Here is a 23,250-nt window from a genome sequence, read left to right as displayed (position 1 = left end):
CTCTACTCTCCTGACTATATGACACCCTGTACACCACACAGAAGTGCCTTTGCCAGAGGAGATATTCTGGGACCCTGACAGATACTCAGTATCAGTCAATTTAGTAAACAAAGCCAACAAATATTACAATACACAATTAAAATAAAGCAATAAGAACATAAGAAAGTTTACAAACAAGAGGAAGCCATTCGGCCCATCTTGCTCGTTTGGTTGTTAGTAGCTTATTGATCCCAGAATCTCATCAACCAGCTTCTTGAAGGATCCCAAGGTGTCAGCTTCAACAACATTACTGAGCAGTTGGTTCCCGACCCTCACAATTCTCTGTGTAAAAAAAGTGCCTCCTATTTTCTATTTTGAATGCCCCCTTGTCTAATCTCCATTTGTGACCTCTGGTGCTTGTTTCTTTTTTCAGGTCGAAAAAGTCCCTTGGGTTGACATTGTCAATGCCTTTTAGAAATAACGGCACTACCATTTTTATTTAAAAAAAAAAAAAAAAAAAAAAAAAAGCAGAAAAAATGTTCATGAACACCAGATCACTACACCATATTTGACCACTTAAATGTGTTTCATGTTAAAAAAAAAGGTCCGGGTGGGGTGGGCGGCGTTTCCCCCCCCCCCCCCCCCACCCCCCCCCCCCCCCCCCCCCCCAACCCCCCACCCCCCCCCTCCCCCCCCCCCCCCCCACCCCCCCCCCCCCCCCCCCCCCCCCAAAAAAAAAAAACAAAAAAAAAAAAAACTAATCCTTCAAACCATGTTACTTGTTACGTCCAGGCCAATGTATTTTCCACAGTACAGATTGTTATGCACGTGTGCCTTCACCTGTATTCCTAAGCATTTGCTTTATACACTTTGCTAATGGAAGAGATAGTCACAGACATCAGTGCAAATACTTTTTTTTCTGATGTGCACTAGAGCACACTTAAAACCCAAGCCATCTCTGCAATATGACTAAAGGCTTTGCAGCAAGAAAAGGCATTTCCCTAATGATCTAGATTTTTGGTTTCAACAGCATTTTTTCTTTTTGCTTGAACAACTGGTGCAGTGACACTGAAGTGATTTTATTAGGAATCACAGGCAGTTGCAGTGGTAGGGTGTCAGCAATGGTAGGCCTAGTGAGGACTCACACACACACAGTGTACATAACAAAAATGCAAAACAAAAAACACTGTACAAAACCAGCTACAAAATAAACGGTAGCCAAGTTCAGGCCATGCACTACTCCCACTACACAGGGAGGGCCCCACACCAGGAACTTTCTTCCTAACATAAACTAAATAAACTTTGTTAGGATTAAAAATCCCCTAAATGAATCAGTACCTAAATGTGCCAGTCATCCCAATCTACACACAGTGATAACCTTGGTGGGTCTATCCTGTTGATTGATCCTGTTCATGCTGGTAAACAAGAAGAAACAAACAAAGAAACTGGCTTTTCAGCCTCTTTTTAAAGGCAGATGACCAGGGTTAATTGATTATCAATTATGCAATTGACACCTGGCCACCTGCACTCTGGGTTTCAATTAGGCAGTTAGGGAGGTCTAACTTCCCAACCCTGCCACCCAGCACACATTTGTTTTTATAAACTTTAACACATTTTATTTACAATCAAAACAAAACCATATTTTAGTTATAAACTCAAAGCAAAACATACTATTTACCAGGGCAGGCCTTAAACCCTACCACACCATTCCACAAATGTTTTCTGCCGAAGATAGCAACTTCAGAGAGATTAACTTATAAATTACACTACCAGTCAAAAGTTTTAGAACACCCCCATTTTTCCAGTATTTATTGAAATTTAAGCAGTTCAAGTCCAGTGAATAACCTGAAATGGTAAAAAGGTAAGCGGTAAACTGCCAGAGGTTAAAAAAAAGTTTAGGTTACCAAAAACTGAAAAATAATGTACATTTCAGAGTTATACAAAAAGGCCTTTTTCAGGGAACAAGTTATGGGTTAACAACTTAGAGCTGATCTGCAGCAATGGAAGTAATTTAAGCCTTGAAAGTTGATGCTAACAATTCCTACAGGTGTCCCAACTTACAAACTCTCTCTCTGTATAAAAGCAGTGTTGGAACAGACTGTGTTACCTCACCTTCTTAAGCATTATTTGGACAGTATTGTATTGCAGGAAGTAGTATATTGCTATCATAATAGGGAGAAAAAGGTAATTAACAAAGGAAGACAGACAGACCATTATAACCCTTAAAAGTGTAGGTCTTTCCTTTACAGAAATTGCAAAGAAAGCCAAGGTGTCAGTGAGTACAGTTTCCTACACCATCAAAAGGCACTTGGAAACTGGAGGAAACTCTGACAGGAAGAGGTCTGGCAGACCTAAAGCCACAACAGAATCAGAAGACAAGTTTCTGAGAGTCAATAGCTTGCGTGATAGGTGGCCCACAGGATAACAGCTTCAAGCACAGCTTAACACTGGTCGAAGTAAGCAAGTCTCAGTTTCAACTGTGAAGAGAAGACTTCGAGCTGCAGGTTTGACAGGTCGAGTGGCAGTAAGAAAGCCATTGCTAAGATGGCAAAATAAGAAAAAGAGGCTTGCCTGGGCCATGAAGCACTGCCAGTGGACTACTGTAGACTGGAAGAAGGTCTTATGGACCGACGAATCAAAATTTGAAATCTTCGGTTCATCACGCAGGTTCACGTTCACGTTTTTGAACGCTGTCGAGTAGGCAAAAGATGGTTCCTCGGTGTGTGACACCAACTGTCAAACATGGAGGAGGAAGCGTGATGGTCTGGGGCTCTTTTGCTGGATCCAGAGTTGGCGACTTGCAGAGTGGCACCCTGAACCAAAACAGCTACCACAGCATTTTGCAGCGCCATGCAATACCCTCTGGTATACGCCTAGTTGGTCAGGGATTCATCCTACAAAGATAATGACCCACAACATACCTCCAGGCTATGTCAGAACTACCTTAGAAGAAAAGAACAAGATGGTAGGCTTCAAATCATGGAATGGCCAGCACAGTCTCCAGACTTAAACCCCATCGAGCTGGTTTGGGATGAACTGGACAGAAGGGTGAAAGCAAAGCAACCTACAAGTGCAACACATTTGTGGGAACTTCTGCAACAGTGTTGGGAAGAACTTTCCGAACAATATTTGATTTCCACTGTAGAAAGAATGCCACGAGTGTGTTCGGCTGTTATATCTGCAAAAGGTGGCTACTTTAATGAGTCAAAAATTTTGATTCAATTTTGTTAAACAAAACGATTCCATGATTTCTTTTTTATCTCCAATTGTTTATTTGTTCTATGCTTTAATTTCAGAGTATACTGAGACATTAAACTGCGTAAATTTCATTAAAAACTGGAAAAATGGAGGTGTTCTAAAACTTTTGACCGGTAGTGTATAAACTAAAGTACAGGAACATTGTTCTGGTACTTTTTCTATAGACGCAGAACCATCACTTAACAAATCTTTACCAATTTGACTTTCCGTGGGGAAATCAAATGAGTCTTTCTGGGCCTTGCCATTGAATAGGCACGAGGAACAAAATAATCAGTGTCCGATTCCCTATGTGCCACTTTTGATGGTACACTGAATCAGTCTCCAATAACCAGTTCTTATTTTAAATGTTTCCAGAGTCAAGAGTCATACACATGTCCCACACAATTGTCTGATTCAGTCAGACGTCCTTGTGATCCCAATGAAGAGAACATTAGGAACCTATTACAAACTACAGTACTAAAGTTTAAGGCTGTTTTTAAGTAAAAATGTGGATGAAGACGACAGTGCTCTGGGGATAACGTTGTAAAAAGGGGAAAAAGTGTATGTTAAGTTATGATTTGGTAGGAGAGGAATGCTGGTGGGCTGGAATGTATGTCTACGTTCTTCAAATGTCTCTGACTTAGCTGGGGATTCTAATCATGGCAGCGCTGTCATATTTTTTATTTGCATTGCCCCACCAAATTCTGGAAGTAACCAGCCAAAAAAACACACTTGCATTTATGATTTAATATATATTTGTGACAGACAGCGAGAGGATCTGAGCTGTAAATCTCCCTCCCGACCCAAGAGGGCGCTAAGCAGGGGTACTTGCACGCCTGAACTGAGACAGGCCGGCTTGGAGAGAGGGGCAGGATAGGAAGTCGGCCACCTTATACATAACAATAAGATAACACTGAACCTGGGATGCTGAGCCGTGTGTGTGTGTGTGTATGTTTGTTTGCTACCTGTTTTTAGTTTGTTTACTGTCAGGACCGGGGTCGGAGTGAGTCGTCACCACAAGAAGGTGCTGCACTACTGCCAGCACTTTCACCTTGGACACCACACACCCCGCACAACTGAACTGGACACTTCAGCACCTGAGCACCTGCACTTTCAACCACCCTGCAAGTGCACAATAGAGCTGAGAAGGACTTGCTCTATTGGGACCTATGATTTGTACTTTTTTGTTGCTTTGGACTGCGTTCCCATAAATAAAACACACCCTCTACCATTGCTGGTATTGGGGTTATTTGCACCTGTACCAGTGACTCTGTGATGTCTGTTTCACCACCACACCCATCACAATATTACAGTAATCCCTTGCCAACCGTGTATTTGCCAACCGTGGAGTTCATGTATACACGGTTTTGCTTTTGTATACCTATTCGCCAACCACGGCATATAGATTTGTGTATACGCGGTTTGCACGGAAACATATGACGCATCCGCATTTGCTTCCGCGCCATCATGTGTATTCTAGTGCGCTCCCATCTCACCAGCATCTCCCCCTTCCAGTACCAGCATTATCTCTAGCTTTGTCTTGTGTACAAGTCATAGTAGCATGCGTTCTCATTGCTCCGTGTTAACTTAGCGTAACTGCCACCAGTCAACAACACCCTGGCTTTCAACTCTAAGGATTCAAGGTAAATAAAATCTTACTTTTTATAATGTTATAATTTTACTACTTTTTACATGTCACATTACCCAGTATGTTACAGAATTTGCATTGTTTTTATATTACTGTGTTTTTCATTTGTGTTTAGTGAAGGAAAATGCAACTTAGACAGGCTTTGATAAGTGTAACCACTGCCATGGAGAACATAACCCCTTATTTCCCATAAGCTGTAGGATTACTGTACAAAAGCATACCTAAGTGCTACACATTTATTGAAAATAACAAAACAAAACTCTCTGCCCAACTTTCCCATTAAAGCTGGAATTTGTAATTACTGCCAAGAGTGCTGGTTTGAATGGGTATTCCTTTGTAACAGCCTAATAGGTAACCTGCTGAATATTGGAACGCTATATATTGCTGCCATCTGGGAAGAACTGGTCCTTGAACCGAAGCACCCACTATTGTTTAAAAATGCTACATTTATTTATTTTTGCGTAGCAAGTTTCACAATTTCTTGGCAAACTTTCTATTCGGAGCACTGAATTCATCATAATTACAACTCCTGTCAAATATTACAGTTTTTCTCAATCATTAAAGCACAGTTACTGATACTATTAGCACTATTCTCAAAACGGTTAACACAAAAGAAGTTGGAAAACATCAAATACAATTGCAAAATGAAGCAAACATGTGAAATTGATTCATAATCTTGCAAAATCAAATATTTACATAAATTCTTCAAACACTTAGGTTTATATGGTATAACTCTTGAACCAAAATAAAATACAACTTTCAACTGGAAATAGATCATGCAATTCAAAGGCTTACAGAACAGTTGCCACCGCTTCGACTGGGCATGTTTGTGTTAATGTGATTCACCCGCAGTAAGTGATGGACGGTATAAACTCCCACACAATAACCTGACATTCAAAATATCCCCCAATCAAGAGTATAGTAATCAAAACAAACAAGCATGTATACGGTTACAAATTACAGTTTTTCTCAATTGCTAAACCACAATTTCTGAGAACTATTAGCACAGTTCTCAAAACAGTTAACACAAAAACCAAAACTATCCACTCAATTAGAAAAAGCTTCATACATTTGCAAAACTATGTTTCCATGCCAAATTTTATTATACATCTTGCATAACCAAATGCTTGCACCAAATCATGAAATAATTAGAGCTTTTGTTCTAAAGTATTCAAGCAAAAGAAAATACCTCTATTTTTTCAAATATTTCACCCAATTACAAAACTCACAAAATCAATCATTAAAGAAATGTATACTAAACTGGCACAAATGAATACAGTTAATTATAAAATTAAACTTACAGTAAAAAAAAATTATATATATATATATATATATATATATATATATATATATATATATATATATATATATATATATATATATATATATAGTCAGATAGCAGGAAGGGGGTTAAAAATCCTCCCTGCTAAAAACATGTGAGAATGCACATTTGGGTGAATGGGCCAATGGTTTTACACTTTAATGATTTAGTTAATCCCCTGCACCTGGTGGTAATTGCAAATTAGAACCAGGTGCAGGCTATTTAAGGGATACAGCCAGTTTGTTCAGGGCTGCTGAGTGAAGAGCCCGACTGTGTGTGTGATCAGTCGTTTCAAAGAAAAAAAGGTATTGTGTGAAAACCTTTCGTTGTGTGTTTTGTTTGTGTACAGGTAAACGGCTTAGCCGTCCTGTGGGTTAGTCAGGGACCTGCTGGTGTACAGTAAGAGCTCCAAAACAGAGTTAGGTTTTGTTTGTGTTTTTGTTTATTTTGATTTGTGTTCATTAAAAGTGCGCGCAAGCGCCGTAAAAATCAATTTCGGTGTCCTGGGTCTATTCTTAAAGGGTCAACAAACCGTGAGAGTTGCGAGGATCTTCTTTATGATATATATATATATATATATATATAGATATCTATATATATATATATATATATACATGTTTGTGTGCGTCTGTACTGTTTTTTATGACAAAACCATACGGAGTTCATCCCCCGTGACCTGTGAGGGTGCTAAATAACGAAAGGAGAAGTATCTGGACGGCTGGCCTGATAGTTTGTTTCCGAAGTCGGGAAGTTGGTCAGCCTGGATGGAAGCAACACTCTGTGCAGGAACGTATTGATCCGGAAGGTAAACGAGGTAGCAGCTGCAAGCAATAGTCGCAACTGGAATTGTTTACCAAGGGATCATGCGGGGTAGCATAAAAGGGGCCAAAGAAACGCTAATCTTTTCCTTCGCTTGGGTTGCCTGCATAAACCTGGAAGGACTGAGAACTGCAGTAGTAACTGCCTGAGAAGAATATTCGTGAGTGTTTGTTTCTTTTACATGTTAGTAATTGTCTTGTTTGTTGAATCACCAGGTGGCTAAACACGTTCCGGAGCTGTTGCTTTTGGGCCAGCACAAGCCGGAACTGCACTTCATGAACTGTCACCAAATAGCCCGTTATTACCCACCATGAGCACTAATACACACACCCTGGACTGGTGACCGTGTTTTAGTATTGTGGGAGGACAACAATTATTGTTTGGGATTGTAAACCCGTTTGTTTGGCTCAGAGCATTAAAAATTGTTGTGTATTGCCGGAGCGTTTTCTTTTTGGTCACCAGACCCAGATTATAATTAAAACTCCCGTTTCCTACCGGATTACAATTGTTTGTGATTTCTTCTGCACTGCATCACCTGTTCACAATCACCAGCCACTTTGCCACAACACATTTGTATTTATTTGACATCATTGAGTCTCTCATTCCTTTCTGGCCACATGTTTTCATCAACATCACAGCAAATATTCTTCCTGGCTATGCAACAGAAAGAATCGTCTGGTGTGACGGATCCAGGCTTGGTGTTCTTCTGCTGTAATGTCATTACAAGCCTCATTCATGGCCTGGAGAAGTGTGGCTTATTCATGGGATGGTGATCATACACCCTCCACCTCTAGGAGGAGAAAAACTCCTTCGATTCAGAAAAGGGGAATATGGCGGAAGGTACATTGCCAAGAAGCAGGGATGTGCAGCAAACCACTCCGGCACCACCACAGTATGATGAAAACTTGCACTGTCCCAAATAATGACAAACGTTGTGACCTCTCTTCCTGCTGACATTGCTGCATTGGGAATTCACCAAGAAAGACTAGCAGCCGCTCTGTATTGTGTGCGCCAAGTAATGGAATGCGGCAAACAACTCTGTTATGCCAGATGGCAACACAATTAGTGATGTTCCCTCCATGCTGCCCAGGCACATCCACAGTGGTACGCTGTCCAATGATGTTTCGGCTATGTCTGGGTCTTTTTGCCAAGTTGAAGCCTGCCTCATTGTTGGAAAACATGGATTGAGAATTGATTAGGGGTTTGCTACGCATGTGGACTAGCAGAGCTATACTGGTGTTCTTTTCTGAAAAGAGACTAATATTGCAGATAGCAGACTGTTTGGTTCAAATTGCATGTACTGCTAACCACTGATAGAGACGATGCGTCTACAAACTGCCCAACAATGACTGCAAGCTAACGAGATAACAATGCTGTGGACTAGAAGGGAACAGGCTCTAGACTTCAGAGAGATCAAAAGAGATAATCCCACTGGCATCAATGGGGGTCGCAAGGAGATAACAAAAGGCAGATGTATGGACCTTTTGTCTCCAGGAGTGTGAAGAATGCACTGAGTTCAGAGGTTGTCACACTAGACCACACACACACAGACACACACACATTAACACTCACACAATAAATTAAATTACCTTGACCATTGGTTAATGTCAGAGAAAGGGGAGGTGGACCATCTATACAGAAGGGTATTTAATGTCACGCAAGCATTGTAATTTTGAGTTCTGTATGTCCTGTACCTGGGACCAGACTCCCTGCATATTTCAATAAACCTGGCAACTGATTGAAGAAACGGACTCTGTGCATTTTCTTGAATCTACTTACTCACCATCTATTTTTTAAGTACTTCATCAACGAAGATATACTCATATGGAGAAATTCTGGCATCAAACTCCACCATTCTCTGTAAACATATAAAGATATGTTCAGGTGTGTTTATACTGCAAGAAGAAAATCTGAGGCCATTAGAACTCATTTCACGGAACTAAGGTCCCTGCTCAGAACAGGACTCAGTAACTGAGAAAGTGTACACTTGACATCATGTTACTGTAACTAGTCACAAATTACAGTAAGCTTACTTGTACATATTGGTATTGTAATTCCTTCACCCTTTCACTGTTCCTTTCAAAATGTGTGACGTAGAGTTGTTTCATTCAAACATGGTCTCTCTTCAGATCATGGTCAATGGTTGACAAGCTCACATTGTTCACAAAGGCATATATCATTACTGGCATGGACCACCTCAACTATTGTCAACTCCTGCGGTTCAGTGACGAGACTACCACGGGTAACACTATTCGATTTCTTTTCAATTCTAAAACCACAGTAATGCATACACAATAGATATTTACTGTGAAATGATGTGACACAAAACATGCTCATAATTATATACAGTACTGAGAAAAAGTTTATGAACCCCAATGTTTTACCATGATAGCCTTCTTGAATCAAAACCAGTCTTTTCTTAAATATCCATTAGGGTTTATATTAACCAATTTCATGTCTTTTGAAACAAAATGATGTATGAATCAGACAAACAATGAGAAATTAAGATTCAGGGTATGTGAAAAAGTAACTCAACCCCTGGTTTTATCAGCTCAATTAAGGGGATAATCAGAATCTGGTGTTTAAATAATTAAGTAGATATTCAGGGGGGAGTTTGGGAGGCCCCACCCTATATAAAGATCAGAAACTTTGTGAGTTTGGTCTTCACCATACAGATGTGTGGAAACATGTCATGCCATGATCAAAAGAAATCTCTGAGCACCTCAGAAAAACAGTTATTGATGCTCATCAGTCTAGAAATGGTTACAAAACCATTTCTAAGGATTTGGGGCTCCACCAAGCCACTGTCAGACAGATCTAAAAATGGAGAAAGTCCAAGACCACAGTCACTCTACCTAGGAACGGTCATCCTACCAAAATCTCTCCAAGAACAAACCAGAAAATCATCAAGGAAGTCACAAAAAAACCCAGAGTAACATCCAAGGATCTGCAGGCCACTCTAGCCTTGGCTCATGTGAGTGTTCATGACTCATCAGAAGAGGACTGAACACGAATGATGTTCATGGAAGGATAGCCAGGAGGAAACCACTGCTCTCTAAAAAGAACATTGCTGCCCATTTGAAGTTCGCCAAAGAGCACATAGATGATCCACAAGACTTCTGGAACAATGTTCTCTGGACAGACGAGTCAAAGGTAGAACGTTTTCACCTCAATGAGAAACATTATGTTTGGTGAAAACCAAACACTGCGTTCAAACAGAAGAACCTCAACCCAACCGTCAAACACGGTGGTGGGAGTGTGATAGTTTGGGGCTGCTTTGCTGCCTCAGGACCTGCATGGCTTGCCATCATTGACACAACCATGAATTCTGCATTGTATCAGAAGATTCTAGAGGAGAATGTCAGGCCATCCGTCCGTGAGCTGAAGCTGAACCAAAAGTGTGTCATGTAGCAAGACAATGATCATAAACATACAAGCAGATCTACAAAAGAATGGCTGCAGAATAAGAAATTCCACGTTTTAGAATGGCCTAGTCAAAGTCCGGACCTAAACCCCATAGAAATGTTGTGGCAGGACCTGAAGTGAGCTGTCCATGTAAGGAAGCCCTCAAATGTCACTGAGTTGAAGCAGTTCTGTAAAAAGGAATGGGCCAAAATTCCTCAAAACTGATGCGAGAGACTGACCAGCAGTTACAGGAGACGCTTAGTTGAAGTCATTGCTGCTCAAGGGGGTGCCACCAGTTACTGAATCTAAAGGTGCACATACTTTTTCACACATGGATATTGAATGTTGAATCATTTGTGGATATATAAATGTTGAAAAAGTATCATGTTTTTTGTGTCACTTGTTTACTCAGGCTATCTATCTATTATTAGGATTATTATGATCATGACCGCGACCATGTCCATGTCCATGTCCAAGTCCACGACAGCTGTTTCCACAAGCCTTTGGTACACACAGACACTAAAGGCTGGGTCTGAATGGGAAACTAGGAGCTAACAAGGAGCTACTGAAATGACGCGTTCCAAACTACAAGAAGTAAAGGTGCCAGTAACCCTGCTCATATCCCTTATAATTCACAGTGCACACAACAAGCATTGCGTCCTGACAGCATGGAGTGCAAGTGTCATACATTTTACAGGGTGAAAGCTAGTCGCGAACTGGAGACCCTGCACTCCACAAGCGAGCATCTTAACCACTATTCAAAAGAGCTGGGCTAGTCTACATTCATGGCTTTAGAGCTTCTTCTAGGAACCGGACAAACATTGGTGGACAAAATGGCCTATGCTCTTATGCAGAAAATCACAAAAGGATTCATGACATCAACATCGGTATATATTGAAATGATGCCTACTGTATTTGCTCAGAAACAGCGCCTGGTTGCTTATTTTCTCAACCTTCTTTTTACCTGGGTAGTTATTTGATAAAGGCGTCTATAGAGAGTAGGTTTATATATTTATTCAAAGGATCCCACAGCAGCCTACACAAACAGGTTACAGTATTTTTCAAATAATTCACTCAAATCTTTTACAGTGGTTGAATCCTGATCTCCACACTACATTAATTCCTAAAGTTAAACGCTTTGTCCAGCAACTCAGGCAAGCCTCACGTGCACATTTTGCATTTGATCTCAATGCCATCAAATGCTGTGAATGTTTAATTTTAAAACAGGCTAAAAATAAATATACATGAAACAGATTTGGTAACTAACAGAATGACCTTAGGGAGTCATCTACCTGCTGTTTTTTTTTTTTTCTTTTAACAAATAATGTTACTTTTCAATACATTTTTGTGAAAAAAATTATGTCGTTAGGGCCAGTCATGAACAGAGTGAAACAATAATAATAAACGCTCCTTTTGTGGAGATGAAATAAAATAAATAAATATGGGTACACCACACACTAAAAAAAAAAAAAAAGACATTTAACAGTGAATGTTTATATGTGATCTGGTTTAACATATAAATTATTCAAAAACAATACTAGTTATTAAGAAAATTTGTTTAATATACTTTTTTTTTGATTTTCAGTTTTAATAAAATCTTTTCAGTTAGTGTGCGAATGTAATTATTATTGGTCAACATTATTAAAACAAAGAAGCGTCCTTTTACAGAAGTAGGAAACCAGTGTGTTGCGCCCACTGTCACTTTGACCAAAATTATGGTGAAATAAAGAGAGATAGACATACCATCAATTTCCAATTGTTCTGTTATTTCTAACCATGTGGTGTCTTTCTTTTTATTGTCTTTATAACCACTGACACTGGCATCATAAAGAACATTATATGTTTCGATAATTTAATTCTGATTTATGACCATTTCTCTTATTTCTTTGGTAATTTCTGTGTGAATGAGGCAGTGACAGTGACAGCCTCTCTTTCGACTTTGTACGAGTAATGACGTCTTGTGTACAGAAACACAGAAGGCTCCCGCAGACAAACCGTCAGTAATAAGGCAATTCTATCTTTGGAGTAAGGGGGGAGTTTGCATAGCGGTACAGGAATATAGAATGGTAAACCTTGAGACTTGACTTCAACGCTCTCGAGACAATGTCAGCGAGTAATTATTACATATGCTATCATCACAAAATATATAAAGCGGGGGTTCCTTCATTCCCCAAATACTCTTTCCTCTGACCTTAAACCCTCTAGCACTGGTTGTTTTTCAGTACTAATACTTTGGAGAGCATGGGCGCTTATGAATCTTTTGCCAGTAAAACTGGGGCACTAATATAAACAAGGGTGGACAGTCGAGACTGGGCGCTATTTCAAGTATATATGGTATATTGTGCTATATATTCTAGCAATTAAAAGAATGCAAAATACAGGCTAACTTCACTAGAACAGACCCCCATGGGACCTGGAGAAATGTTTGTTATATCAGAGTGCTCACTATAATAGGGTTTGGCATTTTTCTGTATCAGAATAGTGACAAAACGGCAAATTTGAATTGAACATCAATATAGTACTTTTATGAAGATTCCTTCACACTGATCAACATGTAAACAGTATTGTGACAAGGTACTCGTGTCATATGTGTGGGTAACCGCTTTGCAAGACATAGAGTGGGGAGTTGAATATGAAACGCCGGCACAGGCACGCGGGATTTAATCACAAAACACAAAGTAAACAAACGGGTGTTGTGACAACGATGGTAACTCACAGAGGATAAGACAGGCAGGCAACTCCAAAAAGCACACAAAACAAACCTGTTTCCACATATAAATTACACCAACACTAACTGGTAAGTTTCAAAGAAAACAGTAAAGAAATGAAAAAAGAAAGAATGTACACTTACATGCTCAATACAATAATTACATGTCGTTTCTCTTGAAAAAACTATCCAGCGCAGATTGCTCCACACACCTGTTGTCTGGTTGCAGTTTGTGTGAAGATGACTGACAGGCAACGATTACATTCCTCATGCATGATTCGTACTACAATAGGTCATCTTTGAATTAGCGTTATCTTTGAATTAGTCAACCATGGTCTTTGTTTTCACTGAGAATAACGCACTTGACATGGAGAATGTTCAGTGTCAGTCTACTGAGATCGTTGTATCCGGGTCGATCCTGTACTTGATCGTTCTATTAAGGCTAATCTGCATTGAAAAAATGGTTTCTTTCTGTTGGGATCATTAAAAATTGGTGTTCGTTATAAGAAGGTTTCGTTATGGTGAAGTTAGCCTGTATTTTATTTAAGGTTACATAGTAAAACAACAATACCACAGCAGAGGCGTAGCTAGGAATGGAAATTTGGGTGGGCCCCAACTTCGGGTGGACGGGCAAGTACCTAAGGTCTGACGTCACAGGAAACAGTTTACATTACAAACATGATTTAAATCAATTAAAACTCTGAATACATCAAATATCTCCCCGGGGTTTGAGCAGAGTAAAGTAAACTAAAAATGTATGGTGCCGAGTGAAGCAAGGCAAACATTTTTTCGCAGTTTATAACTGTACTTGCACGTATACACTATAAATACAAAACACACTGCATACAGCCTACAGAAACAAACACACTGTGCACAATAACTGCAAAAAACGTTTTATTTGACAAAAAAGCACAAACAGAAACTAAAAAAAAATCCCCAAACAAAACTCTATATTGCTTTTTTCTTAGCTGTATTGTAATCTCTTAGCTATGATGTAATAAATGGTTACCTCTAAATAATTTAGAAGTTTTAAAACCACGGTTACCTTCAAATTATTAATAAACTGTAACATCATACATATTACTGACTCGCTAGGTCATTGTACAGTAGTATGACTCGAACACCAATCATGAAGTCGGTGTTTGTTTGACAGTGTTGCCATAGTAACCAAATGCACGGTGCTGATACAAGTATGAATTCACAGTGTGAAAAAGTGTAAGGAAAATAAAATGCCTATTTTTTTCATGGTAAATTGCAAGAAGCTCAAAGCTCATGCCCGCCCACAGTACTCATTCCAAACACACACTCATTTTTTAGTTCCCAAAATATTTTTAAGACGGAAAACTGTCTGTAGACGGAACATTCCCAACCACTACATCTGTAGACGGAACATTCCCAACCACTACATCTCCCATATAAACCATTTAAAATGTTTTAAGTAGACAGAAATAAATGTACTTACATATATTCGTAGTAAATGAAAGTCAAACAGGCAGTGTCACCAAACCAGTGAGAACACAGTATTACATTTGAAGCAATTACTAAATACAATTTAAGTCAGTCAGTTACTTACCATTGCCTAGATAGTATCGTCCCGTTTCTGCTCCCCCTTACATAGGATAAAGCGTCGGGGCTTGCAGTTATATAGTCATGTCACCAGAAAACCGCACATACCTCTTTCAAACAATTTTAAGCTATTTGTCAGCATTTGGCCAGCTGTCTTAATCCTGTTCACCCCAGCCTTTCTACTAAAATTAAAATTGTGTGCATATTCATTTTGCCAAGTTGACCGCCGCACTGATAACTTACTTTAAAAATGCACATTAAAATAAACGTGACTTTTGAACAGAACCACGCCAACTGCCTCGCAAGCTTTCAATCAAACGTGACTTGCACATGATTCGTTATGTGAGAGAAGATCCGACCCAAATATTGCATCACAATTACTACATTGTTTTGATTGGCTAAAGCCTGCGCATTAAAAAAATAGCCTATTTGACCTAAACTTAAACACCCGCCTTCGGAGCACACAAATGACGTATATTATTTTTTTTATGAATGTACTTAAACTTGGCATTCACAAAGATGCAGATTTTAGGTGGGCCACTTTGCCAAAGCACAAGGTAGACTTATGGTTTGTAAATTAAGTGCTTTGACATTTTTACCATCTTTGATTTTTGGTTACCAGGAGCACTAGTCATTCCATTACATGAAATAATTCACCACATAAATACAGCATATCACTCAAATGATCATGTATAATTAATTTTGAGAAAGGTTTTTAATAACATTTAAATTGATAAAATGTACCGTTTTTGCACATAGGGCAGCATCGGTCAGGCTCGTATTCTGGATCAACACATTCAGTCTGTGGGCACGCTGCGAGTGTGCACAGCACATCCCCGCTGGACTCACAGCGGCACTGTTCACACGGAGAAACCTGAAACGCACAAACGCACAATACAATACCAGTACAATATAAATACAAATGACCAATAAAATATCACCATTACTAGTTCTTCAGACCTAATGCTAACCAGTAAAACCCCAGCTACAAACTACGAAAACAAATCATAATCTTAAACGTTTTTTTCTCAATAACAATTACTATAAAAGAGCAAATAAAAAATCGTACAGTTTTTTCTTTTTAAAAAAAGGCCTATTTCCAAACCCCTGATACAAACCACGGTTAACACAGTGGACACTGCCCTCTGCCATTCAAAGGCGTACAGTTTATGTGTGTATGCTTCTGGTGCTAGAGAATATTTCACTGGATGAATTGACAGCATGCACATGAAATACCATATCCAACGCTATAGACTATAATATCGTTATCAAGGCATTAACTTATACAATAAAACTATTATTCAAAGTTTATGGTAAAAGATACTGTATGTTAATTGAAAAAAACCTCACAAAGGCAAGCACTTAGTTCAAAATTACAAACATGCATATTGTCTAACACACCAAGCACCTAAACATAACAGGTAACATCATCTGTAAGTATTGATTTCTATATACCTTATAATAGAAATCAACAACAGAGGAGATTCTTATACACAGTCATTTTAAAATACATGATAAGCCTTTGGCTCTGATGGTTTGTGAACAACAAAATACAGAAACATCACTCATTATAGGGAGGGCCACTACATGGATCTTTGAGTAAGCTTTGACTGAAAAACTTTCCCTTTGCTCTATCTGGTTATCCTCTGGCTCATCAGCTTTTTAAAAGAGGGTATTTGCAGCTACTTTAACTGTGAGAATCTGACAGGAAACAAAAAGCTGTAAATCTGTTTGTAGTAATAACAAGTCACATTTAGATTACAGAAGCCCCTTCCACACACAAATGTTGTTACTGAGCTGTCTCAGAGACATTTGAAGTATTTAAAATACTCATTCACACAGCATGAAATTGCTCAATCTATGCCGGTATAATACCGACATAACCCTTTCACATAGCCAGACCATGTGAGTACAACTTTCAAACCTGTCAGCTAACATATTGTTTTCATGGCAACGGCGATTAACCCATAAATCATAGCAACACGCACCGTCCCTTCTATTTGTGAATTCACCTCCTCGTTAGCCCGTAAAGTTAAGAATTCATTAACTTATTCCAGACCCCAATTACTCCATCGTTCTTGATCAGCTATTCTATTTCAAAAAGATGGAAGCATGTAACACCAACGACAAAAATACCCAACACGTCCTGTATACAGTCACGTGGGATGTTGACTTTCAATCCACACCCACTAGAGCGTTTCAGTGCTGCACAGCATTTTACAATGGAGATAAGATGGTTCAGAGACGGCATAAAATATAACGGCTCTGTGACCTTACAGGCAAGTCACACAATCAGTGGCGGTTCTGAGCCATCAAAACCCGTCCGTGTTTTAAAGAGGTAAGAGATATATCAACAAGGGTTACTGTTTCATATTTGCAGCATGAATTTTACACTAAAAGATTGCATGGGTCGTTATAATTGTGTGGAGTGACTTTGGTGTTTGAGCTAAGAAGACTATAAAACTAAAAAAGTGTATTGTGCATTTCTAAAAAAAATACATACATCTCCCAGTGGCAGCTCTGGTAAAAAAAAAAAAAAAATCACAGTGATTTCCAGCCCCCTATTCTTTTAATTTTCTTTTTTCTTCATCACCTTTAACTAACATAGCTACACTGACTGTCACAAACACTCGACCTGTAAAGTATGCACATTTACATATCAACATTATGAGTCATGTGATCCACTCTATGCAAGCTGTGTGAGAGTGCAACTATTCAGCAACAATCATGAGAAGGCAAAAGGATCTCAAGGGTTTGTTCAACTGTATTTGTGCAACCATTACATAACTCAGCTCAGTATTTTCTCTTTAATATCATTATTACTAGAACAGTTTTTTTTTTGTTTTACTTAAAAGTAGTTTCATGCAATTAAAGCTCAGAATGTACTACAGAGGATAATTAAACATGCAGTTACTAGATGGAATTGTGAGATGGATTTTAAAAAAATATTGTAAGGGTCAAGGGTTCTCTGTTAGCTGGTTGATCCCAGTGGAACCAACTAAAACTGCTTCTTAGCTCTCAAGTTATGTATTATTGAAGCGTCCTTGCTGCAGTATTCAAGGGATCCTTCTGTTACCTGCTAATTTAGTTTGTAGTACAGAACATTGTGCTCATTTAATGGACTTACTGAAACACAAGATATATTTCCTTAAAATGGGCATTAAAATTAACTTAATCCTGCAAGTTAGCAGCTTCAGTCTAAAGTGCTAAAATAATTCAGGATTTAAGAAATCTAAAACCCAAATTAATGAACTCAGCTCTCATCCCATTAATGGAATGACAAAACATACCAAATAGCTTTTTACTTTCTGATAAAGTCTTTAAAAAGATAAACTGTAAAGTCATAAATATTTGTGACCAAAATATTTGGCAAATCACACCCATAAAACCTATTTTGCTCCAGTTGCAATACACAAAGTATATATTGTTAGTGGAATTTGATATTTGTGCCAAAAACCTTTGCATTTTTTTTTTTCAAACACAAAAAAATCATAATAACAGGTTTGCAAATATGTAAGGCTTTACAGCAGTTGGGTTATATAACTAACATGTGAGTAACATTATTAATGCACTGTCTGGCCACTTTATTAGAACCTGTCTATGTGACTGGATTTGGCATTGTCCTCAATTAGAGATATAAATAAGATTAACACTTTTGGCGTTTTTTTGGTTTTAAAATGTAATTTTCTCCAGTCACGCAACACATATAGGGCTGTGCGTTTGTGCATCTTTCCGTCCGTATGTGTTACAATTTCTCGCAAAGCATGAAACGCAGGAGTGCAGAAATAAAGGAGATATATTACATTATACCTAAAAGACCCAGGAGCAATCACATTGATGGCCACACAGAAAACAATTGTATTTTAATCATACAGAATGGTGTTCTACTTTATTATTTTTATTTGCCAATGTGTTTAGCTGTAATTAGATTAGTCTCTACTCTCTTCCTGAGTAAATGACTGACAGGCTGTTGTTTTTCAATCAGCCTTTTGAAAGAAAGGCTGGCGCCTTCTTGCCAGCTACACTGCTTTGGTCAGTCAATTAGCATCGGGACTAGTGAAAATAAATACCAGAGACCATGGAGTTTTGCAACGCAACAAAATATGGAATTGATGTTTTGGATCCGACGGCACGGAAGCATTCCATGAAAGCTGGCTCCCGATGGTGGCCTGTTCAGGTATTTTAGAACTCTTGGGTACTTTACACAGAATGCACAGAGAAGAATTTACCAAGGAGAGAATATATTTTGCAATTAGCACAGGAACTTCGCAAGAAGCATTTGGAACAGAGGGAAACTGCCAGGTGTGTACCCACAGCTGAAGCTGGCAATTCTGCTGAGAGCCTCAAGAGACGCCAATGACAGGTTGGCCAGTGCAATAAAAATAAAACTTCAGACAGCTGTGCCCTGTGCAGAAAGGTGGTGTTATCTGTGTTATTATCTGTGTTGACTGTGAACAGCCTTAGACTCAATGTAAAGGAATACCCTTTTGTCGAAAAAAAGAAAGAAATTAAGACTTTTTTTTATACTTCTTGGGCTGTGTACTTCTGTAAAATGTTTTCTTCTAAGTTTATTTATCTACATTGTTCAGTTGCTTTTGCTCATCTGATAATAAACCGATTGCTGTTGAAAATTTAAAAATGTATTGCTATCGTTTCAGTTTTATACATGTTCATATATACAGTGGCTCTGAGAAGTACTCACCCCCCTTGGACTTTTCCACATTTTATTGTATTACAAAATGGAATCAAAATGGATTTAATTAGGAGTTTTTGCCACTGATCAACAGGAAAAAGTCCATAATGTCAAAGTGAAAAATAAAATCTACAAATTGTTCTAAATTAATTACAAATACAAAACAGAAAATAATTGATATTTGTATTAATTGTTTTATTACTAATTATCCCCATGCACCTGGTGATTATTGTAAATTAGACCAATGTGCATTGACATGTTTTTTTTTTTTTTTCAGCAGGGAGGAAATTAACCCTCTCCCTGCTCACTATATATATATGTGTGTGTGTGTGTGTGTGTGTGTGTGTGTGTGTGTGTGTGTGTGTATATATATATATATATATATATATATATATATATATATATATATATATATATATATATAAACAAAATTAAATCTGACTGTTTCTCCTTTCGTTATACTATTTACAGTGTACAGGGGCTTCTAGGTATGAGTACCTCCAGTCCTTCTAGTGTTAATCATGTGATGTGAAGTGATCCCAGCAGGGCTATAAATCTTTTTTGTCAATTCTGTCATCAGACGAAATGGAGGCTCAATCTGATAGTATGTACATGCCCCAATAAATCGGCCAGACAGTAGAGGCAAATATAGGCTTATATGGGTAGGTATGTGAAAAACTCAGTATTGGATGAACAGAATCCAGAACCACTCAACACAATTGCAAACAGAAAAAAAGACAAGGAAAGGTGAAAAATATGTTTTGAAGCTACTTGTTTTTTTAAAAAAATAACAAGTTCTCACCTTAAACTCCTCGAGAGACTTGTAGGTCTTGCCCCTGAATTCACAGAAATCTTTCCTCTCCTTACACTGTGGACAGCACTGACTGGTATCCACACGGACGCAGCGAGGGTGGATCTTTGGGCACTCCGGTTTGGCACAGAGGGGCCCTTCCTCAGTACAAAGACAAGGACAGGTAGAAGGCCCCGGTGTGAACTTCTCCCCAATGGCAAACACAAAGCCGCTCTCATCCAAACAGCCCTTCCCACGGTAGTCTGGGTAGGCATACTCATCCAGGGTGTCAGGAGTGAAACTGGCCCCGGGGGTGGGCCCCTCATCTATCTGCTCTGGTGCCTCTTCATCTCGTTGTACCCGGTCCCCTGGGGGTGTCTCGCTCTTGACCCTCAGGTCCTGACTACTCCAGCCTGGCCTCTGTTTAACCCAGCTGGTTTTGTTCCTATTATTTTTCCCATTCTTTGCAGCCTCCTCTCTGCCAATTCTGGTGATCTCTTTGAGTTGGTCCTGCGTGGCCTGGCTCAGGCCGCTTTTGGACACTTGGTCGTCTTTGCTTTGTGTCAAGGCACGCTCCAGCCTCTCTTGGCTCAACGGAAGGGGGACTGTCGGGTTGCAGAAGATGCCCATCAGGCAGCAAGCAATTAGAAGAGATTTTGAGAGAACTCCAATCGTCATGGCAAGAGAGTGCCGCATGACAATATCACATCACTGTGTTTGAGCCCTGAACGCCTGCAGAGAAAAGATATAGTATGTGACAGTAAACGTCACACGATCTGTCATTTCAGTGTCAGCCCAGTTCAGTAAAATATTATAATAACCTGCCTGCTAGGAAAATAAATTAAAATAAAACCTGAAGATTACTTATCTTATAAGATGATTACCGTCAGTAGCCACAGCAAGAACATTGCAAAACCATAAAAGAGAAACAAATAGTTCTGATTAGTGTCTGCGTACACAGGAAAGAAACATACAGATTATTGTTAGTGTTGTTTATATTATTATTATTATTATTATTATTATTATTATTATTATTTCGTTCTGATTTTACAAGTCTGTGTTAAAGGTGATTTCAGTAGCTGGTTTTCAGTTCTAGTTGTCTATCTATATTGTATGTAAAGCATGCTAGATCAGACAAAGGGGTAGGTGTACTGAGGAGGGCTAGCAGCAGAGCAAACACATTGCAATTTGCATTTTCGTTGTGACACTTAGCAAAGTATACATTTTGTCATATGTACTAAGACAAAATATGTTAATGAAAAGAGCCGCAATATACTCATTTAAATATTTGTTGCGTATTCTTAGAGAGATCTCTTGCAAGAGTCGTGCGATATTGTTCAAATAAATAGCGAGAGTTGGGTTGAAGGTTGCGGCAGCAGAGGGATGTATAAATCACTGCATTGAAATAACGCTAATGTGTTTTGGGTAGGCTATACATTACATTATGAAAAAAATATAAATCTGTACAGTATGCCTACTACAGTACACAGTACAGTAGTAACATTAAATGAAGACATACCGCACTTTAGCCTGCTGGCTACCGGTTTGGTAACACAAAATAATTCATGCTGCTGCATTGTACACATTGGTGTGCAATGTGAATAAAATATTATTTTAAATTGAAGCATAATGATTTTAGCAGGGTTTTTTTTTTGTTATTATTATTATTATTATTATTATTATTATTATTATTATTATTATTATTATTATTATTATTATTAACTTGGCAGCCTAGACAATTAAATAGAGCATAGTACTGTATGAACAAGTTATGATACTTACAGGAGGACAGTCATTTCTCATTAATACGAATGTCAAAGGACCAGCAACACATTTTGCATTTTACCACTAATTTGTATTATCATTGGTAGTCTATAAGCCAACTGTATACTGTCTGTTTTTATTTAAGTTAGTCAGGGGTGCAGTGTTAAGTTGTGTACAGTTACAAATCACCTGCACATTAACAGAATAGGGCTCTTTCCTATTCCTATACAGATATTCAGAACGAGCTGGAGGGGTTAGTGAAAACATCTGTGCAGTCTATTGCTCCCAACACACTGGGGAATCCAGAAATGTCATATAAATTTATTTTCAAAGCTTGTAAGTACACCCTGCTTTTAGGGAAAAATCTGTATTTGCTATTCGCCTCAAAAATGCATTGAGTACAACTTGCAACGCACGAGCAAAAGCGGACTGGCAAATGCCAGCAACAATTGCGACCGTTTAAACATGCTTTCAAAAGTTCTTATGAAATTGATGCAATTGTAAGTGTTGCAATTGTCAGCAGCTTTAGTGCATCTCATTATAATATTTGTGAACACTCATTTGCACTCATCTCCACCCCCTTTTTGCGAATTTATGCAGGAACGGCCATAATTGCATATTAATCTACGCTTGAACCGCAAACAGAAAGTGCTGCCGCAAAGTATTCCCTAAAAAGTCGCAAACAGCATTGTTTACTACATTTCACCCAAGATTTCTGACACATTTGCAACTGGTTTGTGAGTACTGTGACAGGCTCAACACTTTATTACACCTACCCCATAGTGTATTTATATAAGTAAGATAGAGCCTTCTAGTGATTCTCCTTTCTGGGGCTGATTGTCTTTATGTTTTGCTGGTGTTACACTGGTGTGTCCTGGGTGGTATTAGTGCTTACTAATACAAAGACACTTCGGCTGATCTAGTCAACATTACATATCTCAACGACAGGCAACTAGAACTGAAGAGCGGTTAGTGAACTTGTGGTCAAAGCACCTTAAAATGCCGGGGAAATAATCTTCAGCTCCCGACCAAACACTCTACAGCCCTGGGTAATAAGACTCCAAAAAATGCACCTATCTTCCTACTTTTTATTTAATTTATATTTGGCGCAATAACTTTGTAACAAAGAAAAGACATATTTCTTCAATTTGGGGCATTTTGTAGTTACTACAGTATGGCCTAGTTAAGTTGTGTTGAAAACGCCTCTTATTTGGGTTTGTAATAAAATACATGTGGTTTCAGAGTAAAAAGAAAATATAAAAAAGCATGACAGCATCATATTTTTGACCTTATCATTACAGCAGAGTGGGAAATAGGGGGC

The 23,250-nt window shown here is 38.7% G+C and overlaps 1 protein-coding gene across 2 annotated transcripts in view; it reads right to left on the bottom strand.

Annotated features, from left to right (window-relative positions):
• Window positions 1–23,250, bottom strand: part of LOC121313848 (brorin-like) — a 48,011-nt gene that overhangs the window by 12,990 nt on the left and 11,771 nt on the right. Inside the window, exons 3-4 of one of the 2 annotated variants that reach the window (XM_041246636.1) lie at window positions 20,178–20,897; window positions 15,427–15,556 (exon numbers count right to left, since the gene is read on the bottom strand). In XM_041246636.1, coding sequence (XP_041102570.1) covers window positions 15,427–15,556; window positions 20,178–20,861 — 814 coding nt within the window. In that variant the 5' untranslated portion in view covers window positions 20,862–20,897. Of the gene's footprint in view, window positions 1–15,426; window positions 15,557–20,177; window positions 21,024–23,250 lie in introns of those variants that run through there. The other variant, XM_041246637.1, reaches the window with a different exon arrangement.

This window comes from Polyodon spathula, chromosome 4 (assembly GCF_017654505.1).
Source record: "Polyodon spathula isolate WHYD16114869_AA chromosome 4, ASM1765450v1, whole genome shotgun sequence".
NCBI classification, from domain to species: Eukaryota; Metazoa; Chordata; class Actinopteri; order Acipenseriformes; family Polyodontidae; genus Polyodon; species Polyodon spathula.
This window is presented reverse-complemented; position numbering and strand designations above follow the sequence as displayed.